This window comes from Alligator mississippiensis, chromosome 1 (genome assembly GCF_030867095.1).
Source record: "Alligator mississippiensis isolate rAllMis1 chromosome 1, rAllMis1, whole genome shotgun sequence".
Classification (NCBI taxonomy): Eukaryota; Metazoa; Chordata; order Crocodylia; family Alligatoridae; genus Alligator; species Alligator mississippiensis.
In genome coordinates this window covers 435172700-435192593 of record NC_081824.1, presented here as the reverse complement: position 1 = coordinate 435192593, position 19894 = coordinate 435172700, and the positions used below count along the sequence as shown (strand labels likewise).

Here is a 19894-nt window from a genome sequence, read left to right as displayed (position 1 = left end):
GGAAGTGGGTAGAATTGAACTTGAAACTGATGCAGAGAAGAAAGAAAACAGAAAAATCACTAAAGACAGGGAATATGTAGAGGAAAAACACAAAGGATGAAGAGACAAAAAAGACACTAATTCTAGAGAAGAGTATAGTTTCCCCATTAAGTGAATACGAGTACTACAACATAGTACTAAGCAAATAACATTATTCTTCCCTCTAGTGCAGGGGTGGGCAAAATGAAACCCGCAGGCTAGATGCGGCCCGCCAGGCCAATCCATCTGGCCTGCGGGGCCCCTAAAAATGTTAGAAAATTAATATTGATCTGCCCCTGGCTGCCTGTCATGTGGCACTTGATGGCTTGCCAAAACTCAGTAAGCCACCCTCCGCCCAAAATAATTGCCCGCCCCTGCCTAGTGATATTGTTAAAGACACCCAAGCTATTAAGAAGCAAAAGTCCCAGTGTCTTTGAAGCTGAGCACTGTTATGACCAATGTCACTCCCTGCTTCCAGCCAAAAGTAGAACCCACAATACCAGATCTTGAATGGTCTACCACTGTCTAGGAATGACTTGCATAACCCACTGACAAACTATGCCACCTCCCCCTCCCCCTCCAATGACTAGGTCCACACAGAGGATAATAGTTATTTTTTAAAGCTCATCTGTAACAGAGATCTACATCGGTGATCAAAGGGACTGGAATTTAAATTTTCCTGAGGACTGATTCAGGAAAGTTGGGGAGAGAAGATCTTGACGGCACATGAGATACAAGTGAGAGTACTGGTTTATTTATTCAGCCCACAGGTTGAAGATGAAATCTTAAATGCAAGATTTATAGATAAAAATCACCTTAACTTGTCAATATTGCTCCATGGGCAGCAAAACCCGGATGTTCCACAATCTGGTCATTTGTTACTTACTAAAGGTTGAGAAGAATGCCCTGAATATCCAGGTTCTACAACACATGCACCAATCCTTATAAATATACAGCACTAGTTCTCCTTTAACATTGCTTCAGATGGTAAACTGGTAACCACTACGGCTAGTCTGTAGCATGTCCCTGGCACATCAAGGGACAGATCTCTTCAAGCACATTCTGCCCACTTCTGCTCACACAAGCCAGTGCCAGAAATGTAGCAGCGAAGCTGCTGCAGAGGGATCTCACATTGCTGCTCTACAGATTGCCTGACAGCAGCTACATAAGATGCCCCACGACAGCTTCACTGCTGCTTTTCCAGATTTGGTACATGCAGGAGGGAAGAGATGGGTAAGGCACCCTCATGAGTGTACCTCCCCAAGTACACCAGGGATACAGTGCTGATATACTCTACAAACAAAAGTCATTGCACAGCTTTTTTTTAGCTAATCATGAACCAGATTTTCTTCCCTTATGCTAAAAATAACCACTGAATGCCACCAGTGCACATTTGAGAGGACAGCAGATTCTTCTGCCAATTTGTATTCTTAATGTTGCCTAGCTCTTAAGGCAAATTTATATTCTATTCCTCAATGAAAGCAGAAAATCTGCAGTACCCCACACTACACTTTCTTTGGGGCATATCTGTTTGCCTAATCAATACAAAGCATTTGCTATCAGTTGTTTTTTTAATGTTTGGGTTTCTATTCATACAGAAAAGAACACTGATATTTTATCATGCAATACAATATGATAGTTTAGAATGAAACTTCTGTATTTAAGACTTCAGCACAAGGGAGAGAGATTAAAATTTTTTATAACAAAAAAGGAGTGAAAATACCTACTTTGCTGAACTCCTCCAGCTGAGCTGTACTACAGAGAATCACCATTTGTCTGATTATCAAATCTGAATAGGTGTTAACATTTTAAATAACATATGCAAGAAGTTTGGAAGGAACCACTGTGACAATTCAATGCAACCTCCTAAGGAACACAGGCCACAGATTTTACCTGAACACTTGTAAGGAGACAAGACCGCATCTTATTGGTATATGACTATTTTGTTGAGAGTTTTGTTTAGTATTTTTCTTACTTGAAGACATGAAACTGCACTAGCAGCTCAGCAAAGATTTTCAAGAGTTTTGGTCCTCATGGTCCCTCAGGTTTGAAAATGTTGACTCCTTAAATACTCAAGAAGGCTAAATAAAAAATTATTTTAAATTAATTCATATAATTTGGGAGGACACCAATTCGAGGGCTTTTTAATGGTGGCCATGTTGTGCCCAACAAAATGAGGCCCTTATCTTGACCTCTGAGAGCTAAAATATAGGGCTGTGCAAAGCTTCAGTCCCTGATTCGATTTGCCAGAGATTTGGCCCTATTCGGCGTCCGAATCTCCAAATTAGAATCAAATCAGGAGACTCTAATATCTCTGAATCAAATCAGAACCCTCTGAATCGATTCAGAGGGATTCGGAAAGATTCAGAGATTCAGACATAGATACAGTTTTAAATGTTTTTTCTATATACCTCAAGGTAGCAGGCAGCTCATGAATGCTGGGATGCTGTCGCAGCTGGAGCATCCCATAGGAGTGCAGGGGACTCCCCAGCATGCTCAGCAGCAGACCCAGGAAGTGGGCCAGAAGCACTTCCAGTCCACTTCCGGGTCTGCCAGAGAGTACGGTGGGGGGCCTCCCTGCACCCCCCCCCCCGGCTCGGTGACTGGTGCCTCCTGGGTCTGGGGGAGCACCTGGGGTCCGCCTATGGCCAATCACTGAGCTGGGAGGGCACGGGGAGTGGGGGGGGGGAAATCCCCCAGCACGCTCCCTGGTGGACCCAGAAGTGGACTGGAAGTGTTTCCAGTCCACTTCCAGGTTCACTGCCAAGCACATGGGGGGCCCCCCCATGCTCCTGTGGGATGACCCATCTGCCCCAGCATTGCAGCGATCATCAGCCACCTGCTTCCTCGAGGTATGTAGAATAAACATTTAAAGCTGTGTCTATGGTCGAATCACTGATTCTCTGAATCGGCTTCAAATCTTCAGATTTGGATTTGGCCGAATCAATTAATCGAATCACTGTACCCGATTTGGGTCGAATCTGAATCGAATACAACCTGTTTCGCACACCCCTGCTAAAATAATCCAAGCACATAAGTGGGAAAGGAATCAATTTCAGGATGGGATCAACTGGCTGCTGTAGAACTAAATTTAGCACTAAATAAAGATTCTGCTTTGTTAGATTTGATAATAAAGTCTGCTTATCAAAAGAAAAGTTTCCTGACACAACTGAAAGTAATCAGATCAATTGTTTGCAAATGGAGAACATCTATGAGGTGGTGTTCACCAGGGCTAGAAACATTTTTTTTTTCATCAAAAGTTTTGTTTTTGTTCCCTGAAAAACAGAGAATGGGAGACAAATATAATTAAGTTAATTGAATTTGCCTATTCTCTTCAGTAGAGCTGCCCGAGGACCCTGCTCTCCCTGCTCTTGCCCATGCATACTGTTACATCAAAGTCTGTAGGCACTAGAGAAAACAGAGGCCTGTTGGAGATATGGTAACCACTTATCCAGGGGAATATCTGAATGCTGCAAAGCTCCAATACTTGCATAAAAAAGAAAGTCAGTATGGCAATAACCTCTCACGCTTATTGGCAGAGGTATGCACCTACAAAACATATCATACAATGAATATCATCTGATCCACATGTTTAATACCATGTATGCAAAGATGGGAGAAGGCAGTCTGGCATTTGCGAGGAGCAGAGCTGAGATACTGTAGTTAAAAATGCATTTCCATATTTTTAAAGGCTTGGCTTTCTTCTAAGTTCATCTTTAATTTTATACTATCTGCCTGTCTAAATTTTTTTTAAACTCAAACCACAAACATGAAGCTGCAATCTCAGTTTCACTAGAAACAGTTTTTGTGGAGGCAGGGGTAAAAGAAAGACTATAATAAACTGAATATATAAGGCCCCATTCTCACATGGTGTAAATTAGCACAGCTCCATATTCAAGAGAGTTGAGTTATAGCAAGTGAGGTTCTGTTCCACAATCATTGCAATTCAATCTTATAAATTTATAGATGGAAGGATTAGCAGCTAAGCTGTCACTCTTTACTCTGAGTATCAACTAAGTCATCTGCTCTTTGGGAAAATCTATTTCCAAAGGCTGGCTTTAAACTCATTTTGGCTAGTAATTGAAGTAGATAGTTACTTTATATGGAATCTGTCTAAACAGCTGTGTTGTTCAATTATGATATTAATCTCCATTCTGTGCAAAACCTAATGTACAGCAGTGCTTAAGTGGAGCCTTAAAAAAAAGGACAAAGCTAAATGAAAATATAGCACGTTCTTATGATTTGTGCATAATATTCCGCTATATTAGGCCTGGAAAGAGAATAGACGAGAATAAATTAAATAGAGAAAACATGAAAGAATTCGTGGCACGTATGATTTCTTTCATAGGGAAAATAATTAAGATACCAGATGTAAATGGTACAGCGTTTATAATTTTTTACGACTGCCTAGAGAAGCAAAATACATGCCCAGTCATTCTTTTCCAAGATACTGCAATGAACAGATGCCCTCTGCAACTACCATCTAGCTGAACCACCCTGATTTTAATATTCCCTCCAGCCTCCCATTTTGCCATAATGTTGGCATTGTTGAGCTAATCAAGATCCCAAATATCAGCTTGCTCTACACAGAACACTAGCACTCACATGGAGCACTACTGATTTTAGTGGTGGTGTACGTGGAACAAATCCCCGTGCCCAGCCAGCAACTAAATTTTATTTACAGTGTTGCAAACATATCTGCTAATATACATTTGAATCTTGGTCTGTTCAAGTCATTATCTACCACAAGATCCAAGTTCACCTTGATCATCAAGGATCTGGTTCTACGCTCCTTGAAATCAACGGCAAAATTCAGAGCACAGAGAGACTCACTGACTCCATGCATTGTCCTCCAATGCTTCCCAGCAACAAGAAAATCAGATTTCTTTAACCAGTGCCATGGTCAGGCGCCTTGCTGAGGTGATGAGGATAACCAGAACAGCTTCTAAGCTTAGTAACAAAATGTAGAAGCTTTTGCCAATGACTTGAACACCCAAGCAAAATCTAGATATGACTAGTCAGCGATCCAGAGAAGAGAGGGTGAGATCAGTTCAATTCCTAACTGACAGGTAATCACAGCACAACCACAACCTCTTCAATGGGTAGGCACTATTGTTGGCACCCCCACCCAAGGCAAATAACTTCATGTGTTTGGAAGCTCAGCCCTGTGAGTGGGTCGGGATTGAGGCACTGCCTGGCTAGTGGAGGTGAAGGTCACACTACTACTGCTTGGACAACAGCTGTTCTGTGAACGGAGAATTTTACTCTCTGGGGTGGTCAGCCTGGGTTCCTCACCATTTTTATTTATTTAGTAAGAGGCAACCAGATTTATAAAAGGGAGGTATTTTAAATATGAAGATTAATAAGAATAGCAAGTGATTAAAAAAAATAAAACTGTTCTTTTGTTGTTTGACCAACAATAAATACCAGATGCATACTTCATCTTTGGTTATAGCATGAACCAAACAATGAAATAGATTTTTAGAACAACCTTTACAAATAATTGCTTTACCAAGACTACAAAAAAGCCCCAAGATATTCTTCACTGTCTAACAGCCTCTCTCTCAGGATCTATTTGTGCATCAGTATTTTAAGCATATTTCACAGCTATGTTTCCCACAAATCACTAGGCCATTTACAACTACAGTAATAGGTAATAAGCCCATTCTGGTGCTCATATTTTTGTCTCTATGCACCACTCCATTATTTGTCAGTCCTATAGCATACACTGACTAAAAGTCAACTAAACCTTAAAGAATTTTGCTCTTTCTTCAGTAGAACAATAAGGTTGTTTATTCTTCTATCCCATTCTTGACCCCCTGTTAATCTGGACAAGATAGTGATGGCAACTTAACTGTCAGTTCGAGAACCAGGATATGTTCATGTGCATCATGAATTTACAGAACATACATGCCCTTCTCAGGACTCAACAAGGCAGAGCACGTGAATATTTACCAGGTAAGTACTCAGTGACTGTTTACCTTGGCAGAATCCTTTAAGTTACAAAGACTTTCCTAAAAATAAAACCAATTTCAGAGGAATAACTAAGGAGAACAATTACAGGGGCCTGAGAGGAAAAAGCTATGACCATGGTAGAGTCAAAAAACACACTCACAGAACAAAGGGTGGCAAAGTGCACAGTAGAGGCAGAGACTGAAAACAGAAGCAATAAGAGGAACTCTAAACTAACAGAAATGCCCTACAAAGTTATGTTGCTCACAGAGCAATTGTGAAAGCCGTAACAGTCTTACGGCTTTTGTTTAAACCTTGGTTAGAATATCTTGCCTATTTTCGTGAAAGAAAGAAGTGCTCCAAAAATTGGAGGATGGGATTGCAAGAAAAAGTAGGAGGATTAACACTCAACACAAGTAGGTCCAGGCTTCTGTAATGCATGGTTTCTTACAGGCAGTTTAAAATGGACAAAGCTCGAGGGCAGCACTAGCGTGCAGGGGAACACATGCATCAGCTGCTCATGCAGAAGGGTCTCAAAGCTGTGATCTCCAGATTCCTACATGCCTCTTAAAGCCTACTGCCTGTCTTTCATTTGAAAGGCTATTGGAAAACCTTCCTCTCTCTCACATGCAATGTTCATTTTAAGTCTCTGGCAGGGTTTTTTAAAAGGTCTTGGGAGATCCATAGGCTGAGGGGATGCCTTCACCTCAGACCACCTTTTTTCCAGTTCCCTAAAAGGAATGCACATAGGACAGCAAGCAAACACATCCTTGACATAATGACATAGATTGAGTAGGTCACAACTAGGTTGACAACTCTACTCTCTAGTTTTGGCAATATGCTTCATGCTACTGGAAGCATATATGCAGTGATCTCAGCTCCAGGTAAAAGATGAAAAGAAAGGAGTTGAACACTGTCAGAGCACAGATAAGATGACTGGGGAAATACTTCTTTTCACAGGGGTATCTACTAGCCACGTGCATAGGAAACAAATGATAAATGCTACAATAACCTTAAACTAATAGAAATAATGCAACAACTGCATCAGTGGTTTAGGTACCCACATGCTTTTCTCAGACCTCTTCAGAGTTGAAATAGCCCATATCATTTTGCAAACATATTCAGCAGTTTTCCATTACCTGCATAAGTGTGGTTCTAGAAGTATCCCTAGACAACCAAAATCCTAGTTATCAATAGTAAACATTTTGACTGTAGCCCAAAGATTGCAGTTGATGATACAGGCTCATAGGAAGTCAAAAAAACAAACAAACCCTACCCTACACAAATTAAGGGTATGTAAAGAGTATCATGTACAAGAGCAAAGAGATCAGGGTAGTAGCACATAAGGAAAACACATGTCCATTTATTTTCTAATTTTTCCAGAGGCCAGAGAGAGAGAGAGAAAATAGAGAATTTTACAACTATCCCAGCTTTCCTAACACCACGTTAACCTTGTCCACTGAGTACAACCCTTCATGCTACCAGGACTCTTCTTTCATTTAAGTCACTCAGCAATCACTGTGTTTGAGGATCTGATTTTGAAATGTGCCTCGTTGCATGTTTTCAGAAGGCCGCCAGTGCACCTGCCACATGTCTGCAGAGTCAAAACCAAACAGGCACATCTGATGACCCATATCATTAACACTATTTTGATCTGCACGTTGTGTCACTTGCTACAGAATAACACCACGCTCTGGTGGAAGAATAGTTGATTTTAGTGCAAGGATGAACATAGAAAAATTCTGTGCTTTGCTGAACAATTATTTTAAGTAATTCTAGAAATTCAAGGGTGTAGCAAAACACAAACACAGGAATGATGACTGTTAGCTACCGATTTAAGGAAAACATCCAGCCTTTGTTAGTCAAGCTTCACTACCTCCTGTAGAAAGATAAAACATCAGACTAGCTTAACCTAGTTTAATTAATGCAACCTAGTATTGCTGACATAGTTATGTTGTTTTATATTGACTAGCTTATGCCTACATTTACCAAAATAAGCTACATCAGCATAAGCAACTTTTTACTGATGTGTATTGTGTCAATTTATATTAATGGAGAATCTAGTCCAGGATTCTTCCCAAGCTTACCATCACCATTTCTGTATCACCTTTACAGGAGGATGACAAGTGTCTAACAAACACACTCTCAAAACATCCCTGCAACGTAATCATAGCCATTTTACATACAGAACTAAGAGAAAGATCAAGAGGTCTGGTGATTTGCTTATCCATAACAGCAAATTTGGGAACTAAAGCATAATTAGCAGCTTCTACCTTGCAATTTCCTGCTTCAGAGCATACACCATATCCATTTGTTTTGACAACTAAACACAAACTAGTACGTCAAGATAAAACCAGAGGTCTGACAAATACAGCCATTCCAAGTTAAGTGCACTTAACTTACTCTGGGTAAGATATAATCATGACAACAGGGGAAAAGAAAGATTTAGTGGCTGCTGACAGTGTCTTGAGGGGATTTAGGTCAGGGGGTCAACATTAATAGTGTTATAAAGGCTTTCAGTATTGTATTTGCATTAACCTCTCAACCTGTCTTAACATCATTTTGCTCTTTGAAACTGTCACCAGCTTCTACTCTACACAGATCTCTTGCTGACTTCCTCTCCCACACAACTCCAGACCAAACCAGACCATAAGGTAAAGTAAATTCAGGTGTTGGGGGCACCCCATGAGCCCTTAACTACCTTGTAGGAAAAAGACGATATCTTCCATTATTAAGTAGCCTCAATCTTGCTTTGTAAAATAAACAGCATTGGTGTTCACAGGGTGCTGCTCAGTGTAGAATCTGAACACTAAATGAGATCTTCTACTTAAGGTTCAATTCCATGCACAGTTAGGACCACTGAACTTGTATGGAAAAGGGTGTAGGAAGCCTCTTCTCATCCCAATACAAAAGATTTCCAATGTAGCACTCAAAGGAGCAGTGCAATGTGGGTTTTTACCTGTGAATGCATATGAACTTAATGGGGGTGTCTGCTGGATGTGGCCAGCCCTGCCCCCATTTTGCATACAAAGTGCCATATGTTGCATGTCCTCTCCAAGGGCACAAGCTGCTCATTTTCACAAGAACATCAATACGTGTCCCTCTGCGTGCACCTCCACAGAACCTGGATACAGTCTTAGGATCTGGGGGAAGTAGACATACCAGCCAGCATCCTCCTGCCTCCCCCTCACTATAACATTGCAAAGACCATGAGCTCTTTGGAACAGGATCTCACAAGCACTTCCCAGACGTTCCAATGCGCCTATTAACATCTGCATCCAAAATAGTGAATCACAAAGTGTAGGCTGTAGTAAAACAGTGGATCTCACAGCATCTAAGGCTCCCTGACACACTGTGTTCCTTGTTGCCATCTCATTTCTGGCTTGCGTGTGACATCTGGGCGTTGACAGGTTGCAAGGTTTGGCAGGCACAAAGATGACCATCATCAGAACATGTCAAAGGAGCAACAATAGGAAAAGCAACCTCATTTAGCTGTCACAGATGACCTCAGGATATTTAGAGTGACAAAATACCTAAAAAGATCAGTTCGCCCTGCCATCCAAGGCAAAGTCTCTCTCCAAGTCTTGGGGGTGCACCAGCTAAGGAATATCTCAGATATTTCACTCCGACTACATTTGATCACAGTTGAAGAATATTCTGGGGAACCGCTTGGTGAGGAAGACTGTCTTATATTCAAAAGCTCATCTAAGTCTAACCAGACTACATATTTGGTGCAATAAACCATACCATCCTGAGAAATCCTTACCCGTCACATTTCTGGACTGTCTTGGCTACCACATGATTTATCTATCTGCACAGTCTCACCGCTTCTCCGGCTGCCTTCGGAGCGGGGCAGTGGGGTGACAGTGTTGTCGCACACACCCGCACTGCCCCCCTGCAAGGTGTCGCGGGCTTTTCCCCGGCTGTGCAGCCTCTTCAGGGGGCACAGCACCCGGGGGGGGCAGAGCAAGTCTGCCCTGCAGCCCCAGACCGGCACATCCTTTGCTGAGGTGACCCCCTCGCCCGTCCTCGGCAGACGGAGGCAGCGGGCAGCAGCAGGGAGGGCGGCAGTGAGACCCGGGGGCCTCCTGCAGCACTAGGTCCTGGGAGAATCGGCTCGGGGGCTTTAGAGGAGTTGAGGCGAACCCCGACAAAGGGGAAGCGAGTCCTGGCCCAGCCCGAAAGGCCCCGGGGCAGCGGGGCGGGGGCGGCCCCTTGTCTACCTTGCAGGGGAAGCGGGATTGCAGCGGGAGGCTCGGGTCTCTGCCCTGCGAAGTGCCCAGGCTGGGTGCTCGCTCCCTGCTGCGACCCACGGCCTCCGTCCCCCACTCACCGCGGGCGCAGGGCTGGGGGGGGGGAAGGGTCTCACCTTCTTGCTGTCGGGGGCGGCGGCGGGCGCGCGGGGCTCCCCAGTGAGGGAGGACGAGCGGCCCTGCCCGACGTGCTCCTGCTGCGGGGACATCGCTGCCATCCAGTCCCTTCCCCGCCCCCACCCGGGGCTCACGAGCGCATCGCGCTGCTCCGCAACTGCCCGCACCACGGACAGTGAGCGCCGCGCTCAGGGCTGCAGCCGCCGCCGGCCCCTGGCCCCGCCCCCGCCAACCGCCAGCCCGCCCAGCCGGCGGGAGGCCCCGCCCCCGCCAACAGCCAGCCCGCCCAGCCGTGGCCCCGCCCCCCGCGGGTGAGACTCGCAGTGCGCAGCCCACAGGTGCTGGCCCCGCCCAGCGCCCCGCACACCGGTGCACATGCGCAGTGGCAGGGGGGGGTGCTGCACTCGCACCAGCTTTTCTGCCGTCCCGTGAGGCGGAGTCAGAGCCGTGGCCGGGTGTTTTGCGGATGAAGATGGAGGGGGCGCCGGCGGAGCCACCCGATCCGTGCGTGGCCGAGGGGGGGTGGTGGGAGCCTTGCGTCTGGTATACAGGGCGCTTGGGGCCGGCGTCGGAGAAGCCGCGATCGGGGGAGGAATTACTGCGTGAAGCCGCTCCCCGCCAGCGAAGTGACTTGGTGGCTTCCCAGAGAGTCGGCTGCAGGGCCCGTGCTTGAACGTGTACCAGTTGGGAGCCGGTTTCTGTCTGGCTGTCACGTGGGCCCGTTGAGCCCCTGAGCGCCAGTCCCACAGGAGACCTGGGGCTTGGAAAAGGGGGTGCAGAGGCTGTGGCGCCACCACGCCGCGTTTTTCTCCAGTTTAAGAGAAACGAGAAGTTTTGGTAATAGGCCCCGGGGGCTTAGGGCGGTAGCATTCAGCTGAAGATCAAAGCAAAGACGCACAAAATCATTGGGACATGCACTCGTTTGCTACATTGTGAGCCGTTTGGGGGGGGGAAAAACACACAACACAGGAGGCAATAGATAGTTAAGGGTGGTCATACCGGCAAGCTTGCAAAGAACTTTTCCAGCTATTTAGTTGCTCGAATAAAGGATATTGCATCTACTCAAAGAGCCTTGTCTGCCTGTGTCAGACAGGCTACAACCAACAACCCTAAAAGAGACAGCGTCACTCATCCTGTAGTCCTTACGGTGAAATGGGGCTCTCTTATTCAGATTCATAAAACAAAATCTAGCTTCTTGAAACATCTTAGCAGTGCCACTACTGCTTCACTGCCAGTCATTTCTAACACCTCGGTTACCTTACTTTACTGAGTTAAGGCTTTTAGCTAGAGGTTAAAACAGCCTGTGAAACAGGAGACAGAGATTACCAGGAATGACTAGCAGAGGGGAAAATTGCAGAAGAAAGGATAGTTTGAATACTGGAATGTGCATTAAAAAGGATACAGGACAGTTAGCACCTGGGACTGGAGAAATTAGCCTGAATCAGAGGTGACAGTGAGCCATGAAGTCAAAGAACTCTGTACTGCCTGCACAGCAGTGTACCTGCTCCTCCCAGCAATTCCTTTTCAAGTTTGGGTAGAGCAGGAATTAAAGGAGGTACAACTGCACCACCATATCTCCTGGATCTGTCCCAGCTGCAAGTCAAAGATCATCTCAAGCCTAGCGAGTGAGCACATGGACTACTCACAGGGCATTAGGTGACAGCTCTGGGAAGGTGACAGTGATTCTGGGTCGGACCCCACATGGGCACCTCACTGCTCATCAAAAAGTCATGTTTCCTATTTACCACTGATTTGAAATAGAAAATGGCTACAATGCCTCCACACCTTTGAAAAAGCCACTATCTGCACTATTTTGTGGGAGAGCACAGTATATATATTGTCTTCAATAGGGCTATCCCAATCTAGCCTATTTTGCCCTCATTTTTGCAAATGCAGATTATTCAAGGGTAGGTTATGATACAAACTTTGGGTCTCATTCTCATGGAGAGACACTATTTACACATTTCCCTCTGTTCATCTTTCTTCCAAGTCCTGAGTCATTGTTACATCCTTCTGATCACAGACAAATGGAAGGATCTAAGCTTGGTTTTACCCAGCAATAATAGTTAGTTGCCTGGAAGGGTAGCTTTGAGTGGCATGGTGCCTCCTTTCCAAATTCCTGCTTCCTCCAGCCTTTAGAATGCAGAAAGTACATGTCCACTTCTCTGAGTGTCACGTAAATCCAAAATTCCTGAGTTGAGATGTTTTCTATTCATTGAATCCTTGCCATCTTTCGTTTTAAATGTGCAGAATCTGAAATGATACATTCTTGGTATTAGTATTCATTTGCAAACAGATGGCCACACATCATAAAAACAAACCCCTACAGAAAACCATCTGAATGTCTAAAGCTTGATCCCCTGCCCCTAAAAATCAGCAAAATTAACTGAGTAGTAACCATATGAGCCAACTACATATCAAAAGAGGTGGCAAGCTCTGACTTTTGCTTACTATGCAAAATGTGCTAATTCATTGTTTTTCCATCCACCCGCATTCTCCCTTGGCTCACATCTGTTTGTTTCATCCCTCTGTTCAATTTTGTCACAGTCAAGATCCCACTCCTGTAAAGACTCACAGATGTGCTTATCTTTAAGCATGTGGGCAAAGATAAGCACATATGTAAGTCTTTGTAGGCTCTTGGAGTAAGGATTGTACCACTGACCACAATGGAATCCTAATCCCTTATGTGGGTTCTGAGTGTTACTGTAATATAAATAATAAAAGAAGGGAAAAAGACATTAGAAGAGAAGCAGTACAAAATGTCTGTTCAAACCAAGAATATATTTAGTAATTCTGGCAAGCTACTCTCAAGAAACATTTGCAAAGAATGAGATTCTTGGTGATGTTTTGGAAATTAGGCTTCCAGTATGTATTTATTTTTCAAAGGAAATGTTACATAAGCTTTCCTAAATGCTCACACATGCTTAGCTATGTTCCTTTATCTAGTACTGTAGCCACATTTCCTGCAATATTTATTAAATGCTGACCTTTACACATGCTAACTAAAATAAATAGATTAAAAACATGCAACATGGTATTCCGGAATATCAAAGGAGAAGCCTTTTTTCTGTGGTTGTCATGAATTTTATTTTTTTAGCTATTTCAATTGTAGTCTTTCTCATATGTTAACTTTCAAACACCTTTTGCTAACCTTGGATGATTTTCCCATTCTGCCAAAAAAGCAAACAGAATGTTTTGTGCTGAAAATATATGGCAATAAGAAGTGACTCAGAGGAAACAACAGTTTATAATCATGCTTCCCTTAAGCTGTAGAACAAATAGTGCTGTAGCTAAATGACAGAATGGACATACAGTACACAACAGAATCATACAGCCATCCCGAAGTGCCATACCTATAAAAAGACCTTCTGGATTAGAACTGGCAACTAGATGGTTCCGCACCTTGCAGCTTGTAATCTCAAAGGGTAATAGTAAATAAGCAAACCAGTCAAGAGCTACTAAAAATGGAAAACAGGAAAAATCTCTTTCCCCCAAGGAGGTTTCAGGGCTTTATTGTTAATTTGTTTACAAAGGTTCTTGATATTTTTTTTTTTTAGTTTTGCTTTTCAAGGAACTTGGACAGCTCACATTGGTCCTAAGGTATTCAACATCAAAACCACCCAACTGGCATCTTGGCTACGTTTGACAAGTGATGTTTGTGAATGTAGATTCCAAATATCAGCTCAAGGATTCTCATTTTAAATATATAATTGTTCCAACCCCTTCCCCAATGTTTCAGCCATGCAAAATATCATCAATATACATTAAGATCCTATTACATGCATATCCTTACAATCCTAGAAAAATATAACAGGCTTATAGGACTTAAGAACATAATATAACTGTAGGTCCATCTTGCCCAGCATCCTGTGTCACACAGGCTGCTTACAGACATAAAAAAACAAAACATCAGTTTCAACTCAGCATGCCCCTGCACCAAGTCCAGCACAAGCCCAGAAAAGGCATTGTGTTAGTTTGACCCAGTTCACCCAATGCCTGTATAGACTGGGTGCTTTAGTGGGGCTTTTTTGATGTTTTTATCTAACAGCTCATTAAATTGCCAGAAAGCCCTGCTGAAGTGTGTGATCTATGCGGGCACTGGGGAGCCAAGTTGAACTAATGTGCTGCCTCTTCCACTACAGCGCGGGGGATTTTTTAATTTTCGTATCTGTCAGCAGCCACAGTGGCAGAGAGTGGATGCTGAAAGGAAGACTGAACCCGAAAGCTTGCTTAATAACTATTCTCCAACCATTTGGGTTGGTCTAATAAAAGATATCAAATTCACCCAAGGAACCTTGTCTGCCTATGTCCTTAGACCAACACGGCTACAACCTAAACCCCTGGTTACAACCAGGATTTTTTCCCCACTATCACTTGCAGCTGTGATAAAGAAAAGAAAAAAAAAAAAAAAAGGTGACCAGACGCCAAACATGAGAGCCGGTTGTGCTCGTGGAGTGGGGGAAGTAGTGGGCACAGCCTGATAGCTGCGAGATCAGCGGTCCCGGCGCGCGCTGATTGGCAGGGGGCGTGATCGGAGGCAGCCTATTTAAAAAGAAAAAGCGCGTGCGCCAAAAAACAGAATAGAGGACCCACGCCATATCAGAGAGGCCTGATCACCCTCACCAGAGGTCCTGCGTCCACGAAATCCCTTCCCCCCGGACGCCCCCATCACGACCGAGTATATCAATCGAACGTGTTTAGAGCTCCCGAGTCACCAGCGAGTTTAATGGTGAAACTACTGTAAAGGAAACCACCTATACGAAAGTGTGAGTAAAGCATTTATTTGTTACACCGCCTCCTTAATTGCTTTTCTGTCAATGGAAAGAGAGATAAGAGAAGGAGAAACAAGGTCCTGTAGCCCTTCCGTCCCCGGCCCGTTTGCGCAGCACCTTTCTGGGTCCAACCACCCACCGTCAGGTTGGTCATGGCGTCACAAACAGGATCCTCGGGGCAAAGGGGGAATGAAGGAGACGTTGACGAGCTAGTCAGGTATTGCCTGTGGGGGAACCATCACTGGCCCCCGACCACGGACGCTGATACTTTATGGGCCCACGTGGTGTACCATCAAGCTGGGCAAGATGGGAAGATAGGCGGCTATGTTTCCATCCGCCCGACTGAAGGCAGTGGGGAGCCGCTTAAAGAATGGGTCGTGTCCGGCCTCAGCCCCGCAGCCCTAGATGCCTCCTTTCCAGCCCCGCAGTTCTTTAGCCACCCACCCGACACAAAACCAGAGGCGTTACTTAGCCGTGTCAAGCCTACAGGCACAGATGACCGCACTCCCACGAAAGAGTATCTAAAGGAGGGGAGCAGCTGCAAAACCCCCCCGATAAATTCAGATGCCCCAACCTCGATCCCGGGGGCGCTGAAAATGAAATCCTAACAGCACTCCGTGAGAGTCTTGAGACCGATGGGCAGGACGCCACAGGGTGGACAGGGCAATTCGCTCAGTGACCACCTTACTGCGAAGAGGGAGTGGCCGAAAAGTTCCGGGCGGGAAACTCCGGCCCTAGCGAAACCCCGTCGGCCCCACCCGAGGAACTGCCCCCATATAACACCCCACCGTGGCTATATTCCGCCCTCCCCGCTGACACAGGCGCACCCGTTCTGCGTGCAAACCCTGTAGCCTTAGTGAAAACTGTCATCGATGGCGCGGGAACCCGCACCCTCACTAGCTTTCGCACGCGCACCAGAGGGGAACTCCAAGAGTTGGCAAGAGATACCCGACTAAATCCGGGTGAAACACTGGTGATGTGGTTGGGACGATTAATATTAGAACACGGGTCAGATCTAGTAGACCCTGAGGAGTGTACTACCCTAATGCGCCAACCCGCATGGAGTGGAGGAGCGTGTAGCGACACGACTCAAATACTACGCAACCAGGGTTGGCCAATCCCTCTGTGTGCTGCCACAGTCCCAGCACTGCTAAACCGAACTCACGCTTGGCATGCGGATCCACCCAGTGATTCATCGCCCGCACAGCTCCTGTATGCAATAGCGGGAGCCAGCTACTTAACCTGGGACGCCGGACGGTATCCACTAACCCTGACTCCACACCACGCAAACAGTATTTGGCCGCATCTCTGGTGTCACGATCCTGGCAAGATCCCTGTGTCTGCATCAGCAATAGAGGCCTGCGTTGAAATTTACGGAGGTATGTATACACCCATGTTCCGCTTGTTATTATACCCACTGGTAGGGGGGCCGATAGGGAATGTCCTAAGTAGCCTGGGAAAGCTTACCACGGCGCGTAAAACGGAACCCAAGCTCACCCTGCCAGCGGCAGTACAGATGGTGGGAGCGTGAAAAGCACCGCCTAGTAAACCCCAAACTGATCGCTCGCCGCGCGGACGACCACCAGACTGCACACTTGAGGAACACACCATGTTTGGCTTTCTGCTAAGCAAAAGCAGCCTGACAAAGAATCAGCTTCCTGGGTTAGGAGATGAGGGGCAAAGAGCACTGGCACTGAACCTAGGCTTTAAGCCTAGGGGGCAGGCGCCAGACAAAGAAAAAAATGAGTAGCAGCCATCGATGCGGGCAGCGACGGCCGACCCCCCAATGACGAACACCCGCACGCAACCTATAGTGTGAGCGCAACTGAAAATTCTACCCCTACCCCTATAAGCTTTTTGCTAGACACGGGAGCCCAAGTAAACGTGTTGAGGCCTGAAACGCCCTATGTCAAGACATCCAAAGTCATCTTTGTACAAGGGCTAAATGCCACGACATCTGCGCCCGTGGTCAAGTTTTGGATCAACAAAAGGGCCTTGTATGGAGTCTTAGGGGGCATAAACATCTTGGGCATCCCCGCAATAAAGGCGTTGGCCTTAAAGAATGCCACATACCTAGCACTCCCGTTGACTGTGGCACTAGGAGGAAAACACCAGCCAATGCTAGCAAACCCTACACCCTGGCGGTATCAGCCAATCCCAACGCACACTGACCTGCAGCCCCAGATCCGAAACCTCTTGGCTGACCTGTGCAAGCGAGGGTGCATTCAGCCCGAAAAATCCTCCACCTACCTTTCAGCCGGATGGGGCATCCCCAAACCAGGAAAACCAATGGAAGCTCGTCTAGTGGTGGACTACCGACAAGCGAATCGTCGCTGTAACCCGCTCCAAATGCCCGCCGCACAAACCATCACAGATATCCTCGATGGCATAACCGAGATGCAGAGGGGCGGAGAGTGGTTTGCCACCACACTAGACTTAAAGGACATGTTTTATTCGATCCCTATACATGACCCGCATGGGATCCTTAATATGTGCATAGGCGGACAAATGTTTTCTTGGAAGGTCTGTCCACAAGGTTACCGCAACGCACCAGCACTAGCAGCCACAGCGATGAATGGGACGATCGACAGCTTTGTTCAGTGGCATCACCATCTACCCTATCACCCGCAGTCCAATGGCGTCGTGGAGCGCCAGATAGGACTATACAAGGAACAGTTAAGGTTAAAGGAAAATGGATCGTTCAAGAACTGGACTAAGTACAACAATGATGTACTAATTGCCATGAACACCACTAAAGCTTTGTGGGATGAACGCACCCTGGTGCCACGCCCGCCTTGGAAGCCATGTTACTCATCCCAAGAAACAGTGTGGCTAGCCATTCCCACAGCTACCAGCAAACGCCCAACTCCAGCTCCCGGTGTTGTACTTAAACCCAGCGAGTATCCGAATACCTATTTTGTCTCTCTTGAAGCAGTCTCACCCACACGCACCGTCATGGCCCACCATAATTGGCTAAGTCGACATAGCACAGTTTAGTGTACATTACTAATGAACCCCAAGTTTTGTTTTCCAGCCTAAAACAGTATGAAGTCGCCGATGCATGACATGGTGTGAAACTCGTATTTGGGACAACTGTCGCCGTGAGTGAACCCATTGGCGACGACCCCAACAAAAACCGCCGTGCTGCATCTAGACAGACGCGGTTGGATTCAATACTGACTAACTATCTGACTTATTTGCAAGTCTTGAGTGAAATTTTACACTTTTGATTCTTATTATGTATTTGTATTAGATGTTGTATTTTGTACGTTTCAATTTTGTATATACCCACTTACTCGCTATGTTTGAGCCTGGCATTTGGTCAAGGGGGCATGTGATAAAGAAAAGAAAGAAGAAAAAAAAAAGGTGACCAAACGCCAAACATGAGAGCAGGTTGTGCTTGTGGCGTGGGGGAAGTAGCGGGCACGGCCTAATAGCCGCGAGATCAGCAGTCCCGGCCCGCGCTGATTGGCAGGGGGCGTGATCGGAGGCAGCCCATTTAAAAAGAAAAAGCGCGCACGCCAAAAAACAGAATAGAGGACTCGCGCCATATCGGAGAGGCCTGATCACCCTCACCAGAGGTCCTGCGTCCACGAAATCCCTTCCCCCCGGACACCCCCATCACGACCAAGTATATCAATCGAACGTGTTTAGAGCTCTCGAGTCACCAGCGAGTTTAATGGTGAAACTACTGTAAAGGAAACCACCTATACGAAAGTGTGAGTAAAGCATTTATTTGTTACACCGCCTCCTTAATTGTTTTTCTGTCAATGGAAAGAGAGATAAGAGAAGGAGAAACAAGGTCCCGTAACCCTTCTGTCCCCGGCCTGTTCGCGCAGCACCTTTCTGGGTCCAACCACCCACCGTCAGGTTGGTCAGCAGCCTCCAGCATGGAATGTATCGGAAGTTACAGGAGAACATATATTAACCAAGAAGAGAATATTAGTTGCCTTGATCACAATGAATATGTCGGTTGAAGACAAACATCCTTCAGGGAATGAAGAAATATGAGTATCATAGGAAAAGTCAAGTTTGTGCATAAAACACAAGAAAATTAGCTTGGAAGCAAACCCATCCTATGGAAATATGAGTCCTATAAACCTGCCACGGTAGTGAAACCCATGGTGGACTCTTAATATATTTTTGGATGCACAAACTGAAGTTACTGCCAGTTTTTACAAGCTCTCCAAACATTTTAGTACTAGCAGAGGTTCACTTCCAAGGAAAGGAATGCATTCAGCAAAATAAATTAAACTGGAAATTAATGAGTTGTATTCATTTACAGATACAAATTCAGTGAACACAACTGTAGGGAATCCACACCAAAAATGTATGTTTGCCTGCATAATAACTTTGTGATGATCCCAAATGGCTTAAGCTTTTAAAATCATACTCTAGGTCAAACCTTAATACCTAGAAGTAATATATTTACAATGAGACCTGGGACAACAACTTTCATTGCATAAAGCCTGAACTACATTTGGCCCTGAAGAAGTGGGGTTTGGGAGAAGGGAGGAGGCCAGAAGTGACTTTAACATATCTTTATTTCCCTCAATCCTGGAGCAGTCTGCCTGTTAGCTTGATCCCTGACATAAATTAGAGCAGCCTCAGGGGTTATTTCTCAATGGGTATTTCTGGTAGATGGGGATCTTGAGGGTAAAGGGATAGCTAAATCACGTTCCTTTCTCTTTAGACAATCTCTTGCATGTGAACAACAGCTGTTCACCATCAGAGGATTTTTTCTATGCAGAGGGAATCTGCCACTAGTCAGATCCACAGGAT

General features: G+C 45.5%; 1 protein-coding gene across 3 annotated transcripts in view; it reads right to left on the bottom strand.

Moving 5' to 3' along the window:
• ARHGAP20 (Rho GTPase activating protein 20) overlaps window positions 1-10548 on the bottom strand; it is a 91560-nt gene extending 81012 nt beyond the window's left edge. For all 3 annotated transcript variants that reach the window (XM_006272348.4, XM_059720747.1, XM_014600664.3), the window contains exon 1: window positions 10340-10548. In XM_006272348.4, coding sequence (XP_006272410.1) covers window positions 10340-10441 — 102 coding nt within the window. In that variant the 5' untranslated portion in view covers window positions 10442-10548. The remainder of the gene's footprint in view (window positions 1-10339) is intronic.
• Window positions 10549-19894: the final 9346 nt, after the last annotated feature.